The sequence below is a fragment of the Coregonus lavaretus genome, assembly GCF_964263955.1.
Source record: "Coregonus lavaretus genome assembly, contig: HAP1_SCAFFOLD_653, whole genome shotgun sequence".
In the NCBI taxonomy this organism is placed as follows: Eukaryota; Metazoa; Chordata; class Actinopteri; order Salmoniformes; family Salmonidae; genus Coregonus; species Coregonus lavaretus.
The window spans coordinates 16,794-26,734 of record NW_028156650.1 but is presented as its reverse complement, the minus strand read 5'-3'; the positions used below and the strand labels follow the sequence as shown (position 1 = coordinate 26,734).

The 9,941-nt window shown below is 40.5% G+C and overlaps 1 protein-coding gene across 1 annotated transcript; it reads right to left on the bottom strand.

Annotated features, from left to right (window-relative positions):
* Positions 1-4,442: 4,442 nt before the first annotated feature.
* LOC311126119 (B-cell receptor CD22-like) lies at positions 4,443-8,807 on the bottom strand (the record flags this gene model as incomplete). Its single annotated transcript, XM_084200140.1, has 8 exons — positions 4,443-4,825; positions 6,491-6,717; positions 6,813-6,876; positions 6,974-7,064; positions 7,301-7,564; positions 7,760-7,963; positions 8,119-8,397; positions 8,567-8,807. 8 exons carry the CDS (start codon positions 8,805-8,807, stop codon positions 4,747-4,749), a joined length of 1,449 nt encoding a protein of 482 aa, XP_084056266.1. The 3' UTR covers positions 4,443-4,746.
* Between the last annotated feature and the right edge of the window lie 1,134 nt (positions 8,808-9,941).

Genomic DNA, 9,941 nt, shown 5'->3' with positions numbered 1-9,941 from the left:
CCTAAACACAACCCACCATCACTGTGTCTCATGTTAATACTACTCCTAAACACAACCTACTGTCACTGTGTTTCAGGTTAATACTACTCCTAAACACAACCTACCATCACTGTGTCTCAAGTTAATACTACTCCTAACCACAACCCACCATCACTGTGTCTCATGTTAATACTACTCCTTAACACAACCCACCATCACTGTGTCTCATGTTAATACTACTCCTAAACACAACCCACCATCACTGTGTCTCATGTTAATACTACTCCTAAACACAACCTACTGTCACTGTGTTTCAGGTTAATACTACTCCTAAACACAACCTACCATCACTGTGTCTCAAGTTAATACTACTCCTAAACACAACCCACCATCACTGTGTCTCATGTTAATACTACTCCTAACCACAACGAACCATCACTGTGTCTCATGTTAATACTACTCCTAAACACAACCCACCATCACTGTGTCTCATGTTAATACTACTCCTAAACACAACCCACCATCACTGTGTCTCATGTTAATACTACTCCTAAACACAACCCACCATCACTGTGTCTCATGTTAATACTCCTCCTAAACACAACCCACCATCACTGTGTCTCATGTTAATACTACTCCCAACCACAACCCACCGTCACTGTGTCTCATGTTAATACTACTCCTAAACACAACCCACCATCCCTGTGTCTCATGTTAATACTACTCCTAACCACAACCCACTGTCACTGTGTTTCAGGTTAATACTACTCCTAAACACAACCCACCATCACTGTGTCTCATGTTAATTCTACTCCTAAACACAACCCACCATCACTGTGTCTCATGTTAATACTACTCCTAAACACAACCCACCATCACTGTGTCTCATGTTAATACTACTCCTAAACACAACCCTCCATCACTGTGACTCATGTTAATAGTACTCCTAACCACAACCCACTGTCACTGTGTTTCAGGTTAATACTACTCCTAAACACAACCCACCATCACTGTGTCTCATGTTAATTCTACTCCTAAACACAACCCACCATCACTGTGTCTCATGTTAATACTACTCCTAAACACAACCCACCATCACTGTGTCTCATGTTAATACTACTCCTAAACACAACCCACCATCACTGTGACTCATGTTAATACTACTCCTAACCACAACCCACCATCACTGTGTCTCATGTTAATACTACTCCTAAACACAACCCACCATCACTGTGTCTCATGTTAATACTACTCCTAAACACAACCCACCGTCACTTTGTCTCATGTTAATACTACTCCTAAACACAATCCACCATCACTGTGTCTCATGTTAATACTACTCCTAACCACAACCCACCATCACTGTGACTCATGTTAATACTACTCTTAACCACAACCCACCATCACTGTGTCTCATGTTAATACTACTCCTAACCACAACCCACCATCACTGTGTCTCATTTTAATACTACTCCTAAACACAACCCACCATCACTGTGTCTCATGTTAATACTACTCCTAAACACAACCCACCATCACTGTGTCTCATGTTAATACTACTCCTAAACACAACCCACCATCACTGTGTCTCATGTTAATACTACTCCTAAACACAACCCACCATCACTGTGTCTCATGTTAATACTACTCCTAACCACAACCCACCATCACTGTGACTCATGTTAATACTACTCCTAACCACAACCCACCATCACTGTGTCTCATGTTAATACTACTCCTAACCACAACCCACCATCACTGTGTCTCATGTTAATACTACTCCTTAACACAACCCACCATCACTGTGTCTCATGTTAATACTACTCCTAAACACAACCCACCATCCCTGTGTCTCATGTTAATACTACTCCTAAACACAACCTACTGTCACTGTGTTTCAGGTTAATACTACTCCTAAACACAACCTACCATCACTGTGTCTCAAGTTAATACTACTCCTAAACACAACCCACCATCACTGTGTCTCATGTTAATACTACTCCTAACCACAACGAACCATCACTGTGTCTCATGTTAATACTACTCCTAAACACAACCCACCATCACTGTGTCTCATGTTAATACTACTCCTAAACACAACCCACCATCACTGTGTCTCATGTTAATACTACTCCTAAACACAACCCACCATCACTGTGTCTCATGTTAATACTCCTCCTAAACACAACCCACCATCACTGTGTCTCATGTTAATACTACTCCTAACCACAACCCACCGTCACTGTGTCTCATGTTAATACTACTCCTAAACACAACCCACCATCCCTGTGTCTCATGTTAATACTACTCCTAAACACAACCCACCATCACTGTGTTTCAGGTTAATACTACTCCTAAACACAACCCACCATCACTGTGTCTCATGTTAATTCTACTCTTAAACACAACCCACCATCACTGTGTCTCATGTTAATACTACTCCTAAACACAACCCACCATCACTGTGTCTCATGTTAATACTACTCCTAAACACAACCCACCATAACTGTATCTCGTGTTAATTCTGCCCATAAACTCATCATTCTTACTCTTACTGTTACTCATAATTCAGGCCATTTTCTAAAAAGTCCCCACTATATTATATTCTTCTCATCACCATGCCCATAACAGAGGAATATGGTTCATGGATACAGACATATAATAATAAAATATACATATTTTAAGATATTGTCAAGCATACTTACAGAGTGAAGAGGAGAGAGGTCTTGTGATGAACTTTCTGGCAGTCTAAGGAAACAGACACTGACTGTGAGGTTTTAGGTCTGTGGTTGACACAACTTTGAAGTAGTGAGAGACCATAGAGTTGGATAAAAGACACACTAGCTACAAAGACTGTTTAAGCATTGACATGACATTGTATGCATCCTTTCAGTATGTTTATCGACTGTCATTATACTCATGGAGGTTGAACAAGAAGAAATGGACAACGTTAAAATGGAGATAGCCCTCAAATGTGCTGCCGATGTTGTAACAGAAGCCAGCATGAAAAGATGCCAAGCTGTGCCCTCTATCCAACTCTATGTCAGGGACCAAGACGCTGATTCAGAGATGGCTTGCTTCCTCATTCACAGAGGCTGTATTCTAGAGCATCGAAACTGTGACGTGTCATGGGTAAATTGTGACTGACTGACTGATCTACAAATCACCTTGCATGACAAATAACTACCTCATATTATTTGTAGATCAGTCAGTCTCGACTCGCCTTTAAAGTCGGCTGCAATGTCGAACGCGGCCACATTTACATGCTTGACAACCAATGATGTCATACGATATTATAATAACTGTCTACAGTACTGTGGAAAGATGTTTAACTTCTGTTTCTTTTTTGTTTTATTTTAAGGTAACAGACGATATAGAATGACAGGATAACCTGCAATATTTAAAAGAAAAAACATTAGTATGTATTGTCTTTAGCTTTGAGCTTATTTACAACATGATGCATACATTACACTGAATCACACTTCATCTAAAATAGGTAATAATGCATTACAATAAAACAAGCGTGATTATGGTATTAATATTCCTTCTCATAAATGCCATTACTCAATAATGTCTGACAGCAATACAAAGTAAATCATTTTAACACATCAAGATAAACTTGGTCCAAGATTGTACACATTAAAAGGCTGTTATCAATTTTATCAATATCAGTCACTGAGAAAAGTACATTAGGTAATTAAAAAATCTGGAAATGTCAAAACCCCATAGAAAAATAGCAGAAGCATAATCTATCCCATTTATCATCAATATACATAATTATCATTACAAGGAAAGAGAATTCAACTCCACATTTACTCAAAAGTTAAAGCTATGGAAAACATTCTGGATCTGATAGCAATATGATAGTAGGAGAATAGAGGTGTGAGGCCTAGTTTTGGACTCCATCACATTGTAGAAACATCTCAAGTATGATCAATGGAAACAGGATGCACCTGAGCTCCATTTCTAGTCTCATAGCAAAGGGTCTGAATATTTATGTAAATAAGGTATTTCTGTTTTTATTTTTAATACATTTGCAAAAATGACTGAAAACCTGTTTTCACTTAGTCATTATGGGGTATTGTGTGTAGATGTATTTATAATTTTTATTTAATACATTTTAGAATAAGGCTGTAACAAAAATGTGAACAAAGTCAAGGGGTCTGAATACTTTCCGAATGCGCTGTACACTACAAGGTTTTTGTGAAACTTGTTGTGTTCAGGTCTTCTTGGTTCTGTGTTTGTTGTGTTCAGGTCTTCTTGGTTCTGGGTTTGTTGTGTTCAGGTCTACTTGGTTCTTGCTTTGTTATGTTCAGGTCTTCTTGGTTCTGTGTTTGTTGTGTTCAGGTCTTCTTGGTTCTGTGTTTGTTGTGTTCAGGTCTTCTTGGTTCTGTGTTTGTTGTGTTCAGGTCTTCTTGGTTCTGGGTTTGTTGTGTTCAGGTCTTCTTGGTTCTGTGTTTGTTGTGTTCAGGTCTTCTTGTTTCTGGGTTCGTTGTGTTCAGGTCTTCTTGCTTCTTGGTTCTGAGTTTGTTGTGTTCAGGTCTTCTTAGTTCTGTGTTTGTTGTGTTCAGGTCTTCTTAGTTCTGTGTTTGTTGTGTTCAGGTCTTCTTGCTTCTTGGTTCTGAGTTTGTTGTGTTCAGGTCTTCTTGTTTCTGGGTTCGTTGTGTTCAGGTCTTCTTGCTTCTTGGTTCTGAGTTTGTTGTGTTCAGGTCTTCTTAGTTCTGTGTTTGTTGTGTTCAGGTCTTCTTGGTTCTGGGTTTGTTGTGTTCAGGTCTTCTTGGTTCTGGGTTTGCTGACTGTACTGTAGAGAACAGAGGAGTACTCCTCAGCTGCTTGTGCTGCGGGTCTGAAGAGAGAGAAACAGAAATGAAACAAAAGTTGTGTTCCAAATGGTGGCACCCTATACCCTTTATAAAGCACTATCTTTCACCAGGGCCTATGGGCTCAGGATAAAAGTAGTGCACTAAATAGGAAATAGGGTGCCATTTGGAACTCATCCGAACTGTTCATCAAAACCATCATCACATCACTCCCTCATTATAGACATGTCATAATAATTGTCTTCAGATGTCCATTGTTGGGTCCATAGTTTAAGGAAATGACATCAGTAGTGGTCACTAGGGGTCAACTGTTTTGCCTATTGATGATATCTACAATAAGCAGCAGCAAATTAGTGACCTTAATGGCAGAATATGCTCACCAGGTGGCAGCAGTGGGGCGGTTACATTTCACAGCAGTTTATTGCACATCCTCGTCCTGTTTCTGGTGTTGAGGCATGAATGACCTTAATGCACAATATGCATCACTCATGACATCATCATTGTCTACTCCTCCAATGAGCACATGGCCGTTACTACGTTTGAGGACACAGAGGTCGTTAATGTTTTTCTAATTTGAAAATAATCATAATAGCCTAATACAAATACTGTACACAGTAAAGAAAATGAACAACGGATCAACATCTAAATATTGCTCCCAGCGTTGGTCAAAGCTCAGAACGCTTATTTTCTTGATCTGACTAATTGCGCCTGCCTCTTTGTGAATGAGTGGAATCATGAACAGTGGTTTGTTTGTTATGATCTCTGGCATCCCCCAGATATGCCTCCCTAATTTTATCAGCACATTCACCACTCTCTCAAACGGCTAATTCCCCTTCTCGTGGCACTTGCCGAGGGCGACGTGAAACGAACTACCCCAGGCCGCAGGTTGCTCTGCTGACAGTGTGTTTGCAAGATGCTGGACAAAAGGCCATTTTAAAACCGTCCCGCGACTCCTGCCTTGTCTACAGTCAGTCAGGTCTAGAAGGATGAAGTAAGAATCTAATGTTAAACGGAGCCTACCTCAGCAGGAGAAAACCAAACACTACTAATCTAGGCTACTGAGACAGACAGTGATGTGGTGCTCATTGGAGAGGCTGAGGCAGGCTGCAATGCATGCAGGTAGAAGTAGAGGAGACAGAGAGAGAGAGGAAGCAAGCAGAGAGAGAGGTTTTTACAGTGGTTCCCAAACTTGGGGTCTGATCAAACAATTTAGGAACATAAAAAAAGATATGTTTCAATATGAATATCTCCACTTGGCCTATCTTCCCTATAGGCATACATTAAAATGCTATCAACATGCGAACAATACAGTTATAAAAATGTCACACGTTTTTGTTTTGTTGCTGATGCTGCATGTCAGTGTGAATCATCTCCCATATTTCCTCCCTTTCAGGGGTATAACATTACAACTGTATAGCTAATAGGCTATGTGTTTGTAGATGGACTGAGGTGAATGAACCTACAGCAGCCAAGGTGATAACGGCTGGGGTAATTTTTGCTTGTTTTTGCTGTTTTCCAAATAACATTTTAAAGTGTTTTAATTGTATAGAAATGCAGTAAATAAGAATCTACTTTCCAACCCCCTGGACATCCAGATTTGGTTGTAAACAAACAAACGTATCCTTAAATGCTGTGTGTTTCCAATGTTCTAGTATTGGTTCTATGTTGCTGTAATGGCAGAATATGCTCACTTGGTGGCAGAACTGGGGCGATTCAATTTCACAACAGCGTATTGGACATCTTCGTCTTGTTTCTGTTTCTGGACGGTTGAGTACAGAGACACTTCCTGGTTTTTGGAGTGAGAGAAGTGGACGCTGGCGTAGTGAACATCATCCTGGTCTACGGTGGCTGCTGTCTGTGCTGCAGTAGGGGTCATGGCCATGCCTGAGATGTTGTCATAAACTGGACTAGAGTCTCCCTGATGGGGTGAGAGGACAGACAACATGAGGAGTAGAAATGTTCCACAAAGAATACACAGACATCACAGTCATCTTCTGATTCCAAAAGACTCACCTGTCCATCGTCTGCTATATCACTTGGGTCTCTTGTGTCAGAGGTGGATTTGGAGGCCTTCTTCCTGTTTTACACATGAATGAATGTATGAAGAAATCAATCAATCAATCAATGAAGTTACTAAAGTGAAATTATAGAAAAAAATATGCATTTTCACTCACCTGAACCACATGAGTCCAGAGAGACAGAGGATGAGAACCAGAACAACAACTATGATTCCTACAGCTGCAGTCATTACTGAGGTTTGTTTCCCTATAATAAAATATGGATGATAAGAGTACATGGCATGTTCTTATAATCTAAAAACTAACATAATACAGAATATCAATACAATACATGTTAATACTAGGGGATCTTATAATACTTGTCAAGGGATCTCATAAGCTAACACATAATTATAAACCAAAGTGTAATCAGTCAAAACACAATGATTAAGATTAGCTTGAAACTTGTCATTTTGCATTGAAGTATTGAACATGGAACTTTACCTGCTACAATGATCATCTGAGCTGTAGAGTTCTTAGATGCTATTTTATTCCGGGCCTCACAGTAGTATTCTCCACTGTCCTCAGAGCTGATGTTAGTGATGCTGTAACTCTGTCCTGATGCTTTTGGTGAGGTGACGTTCTTCTTGTACCAGGTGTATTTGTCCACAGGTGGGTTGGCATCACTGCTGCAGGTCAGAGTCACTGAACTGCCCTCCACTATTTCACCAGAGGGACTGACTGACACTGAGGTGTTCTTTGGGCCATCTGGTGGACAACATGTAACAACAGTGTTTTAAAAAAACTGTTTTACATGAGTAGCATCATGAAACTTGGACATGTGATTGAAATATTAATTTAAATGTGATCCTCTGATCAAAAGATGAGGTTAGGTGTACGTACACTGAACGTCAACAAACATAGAAGAAGAGTTGGGATGTCCATATTTATTTTCAACCTCACAGTAGTATTCTCCACTGTCCTCAGAGCTGATGTTAGCGATGCTGTAACTCTGTCCTGATGCTTTAGGTGAGGTAATGGTCTTCTTGTACCAGGTGTATTTGTCCACAGGTGGGTTGGCATCACTGCTGCAGGTCAGAGTCACTGAACTGCCCTCCACTATTCCACCAGAGGGACTGACTAACACTGAGGTGTTCTTCGGAGCGTCTGGTAAAGTAGAATTTGTCCGAGGATTATAATGGTGCAATTACAACTTCACATGACATATATCAAAATCTGTAAAACCAGACTATAAAAAATAGAATCCACTTACACAAAACATTAACAGGAACACATTTGATGCTGAGCTGTACTTTACTCACATTTCACATTGACGTTGATATACTCAGACCTCCCTGTCTTAATCCCATTATAGACCTCACAGTAGTACTGTCCCGTGACTGATGACTTGATTTGATTGAAGACAAGATGTGGTCCTGCAGTCATATAGGTGGTTGATGGATAGTAGACTCCATTCTTCTTGTACCAGGTGTATTTGTCCACAGGTGGGTTGGAATCACTGCTGCAGGTCAGAGTCACTGAACTGCCCTCCACTATTTCACCAGAGGGACTGACTGACACTGAGGTGCTTTTTGGGCCATCTGGTGTTGAAGATGATGGATAAAAAAGGAACTCATATAACATGAAATGCACATGGAGATTATGTAAATTACTATAGATTAGTATATTACACTGACATGTAGAACCATGTATTAGAGCGATGATATCAATGACTTTTACTCTAGGTATATCAAAACCCCATGTACTCACATCTGACAGTGAGAGGCTCTTCTGGAGAGCGGATTCTCTCAAAGCCTTCTAGAGCACAGGAGTAGTTCCCTGCATCCTCACTGCAGACTGGGTCTAGGATCAGGCTGTTATAACTGCTGATTGGGTTGGTCAGCCGTTGTCCGTTCTTGTACCAGATGTAGGTGGGGTTGAGACCGACAGGACATTTGGTTCTACATCTCAGTGTGACTCTCTCCCCCTCTGACACAGAAGTATTATCCATCTCCAACAGGATACCTAAGAGGAAACTTAAGTCATATTTGACTCCAGACAGGCGTGTGATGTGATTAGACTTGTACTATTACAGTAGTAACTGTATGTAGAGTATTACCTGTGACAGTCAAGATCACACCAGGAATTCCAGAAAATCTCCCCTCATCTGTTGTTAGTAATCTGAATTTGTATTCAGCCGAGTCATTCTCTGTCAGGTCTGTGATTATCATGGTGTGGTGATTCTCTGTGTTCCTGTTGTACCTCACACGACCTGCATACTCTGAGTATGAACTGAGATCTACAGGGTCTTTTTGTGTAAACCAGAATGAACCTCCTTCTATATAACTACTGGGATGAGTGTAAGAGCAGGATATGTCCACTGTGGAGTTCTTTAAGACACAGATTCTTCTGTTGGTGTAAGTCACACTCCAGCAGTTCTCATCACGAACACCTGAAAAATAAAGAGGCTATCTGTTAATAGTTTTAACGTTTCATGTCTTGTTTCTTTGGGTGTCAAGTAAAGAAGGAAAGTGTTAATTTCAAGTAGTTTCAGTATAAATCATAACCATTTTAGCTGTTGGTATTGGTAGAGTTAAACACTGTGTTTGAATCCACACTTGTTTGTATTTCCACTCACAGACTGCAGGAGAGCGGAGAACCTCATGGCCTTTTACAGCACAGGAGTAGCTGCCTGCATTGTTACTGGAGACTGAGTATTTGTACTGGGGGGAGGTGCTCTCATCTAGATTATGTCCGTTCTTGTACCAGATGTAGGTGGGGTTACCAGTCAGAGGACAGGTGGTGCTACAGGTCAGTGTCTTGGAATATATCCATGTCTCCTCCACCTTTAGATCTAAAGGGAGAGGGTATGAAAACAACAACATTGTCTGTCAGTTACCACCATTTCACTGTTCTCATAGAACATGTAATAAATAACTTGTTGTACTATACTATTTATGTAATACCTGTGAGACTGAGAGTGAATCCATGTGAGCCATCTTTCCATTCTGAGTTGTCTGTTTTATATCTGAAGCGATATGTTGCTTTGTCACTCTCTCTCAGGTCTGTGATTCTCAGGATGCAGTCCTTCTCTGTAGTTCCATGGTACTCCACACGACCTTCATATTTAGGGTCCAATCTCAGA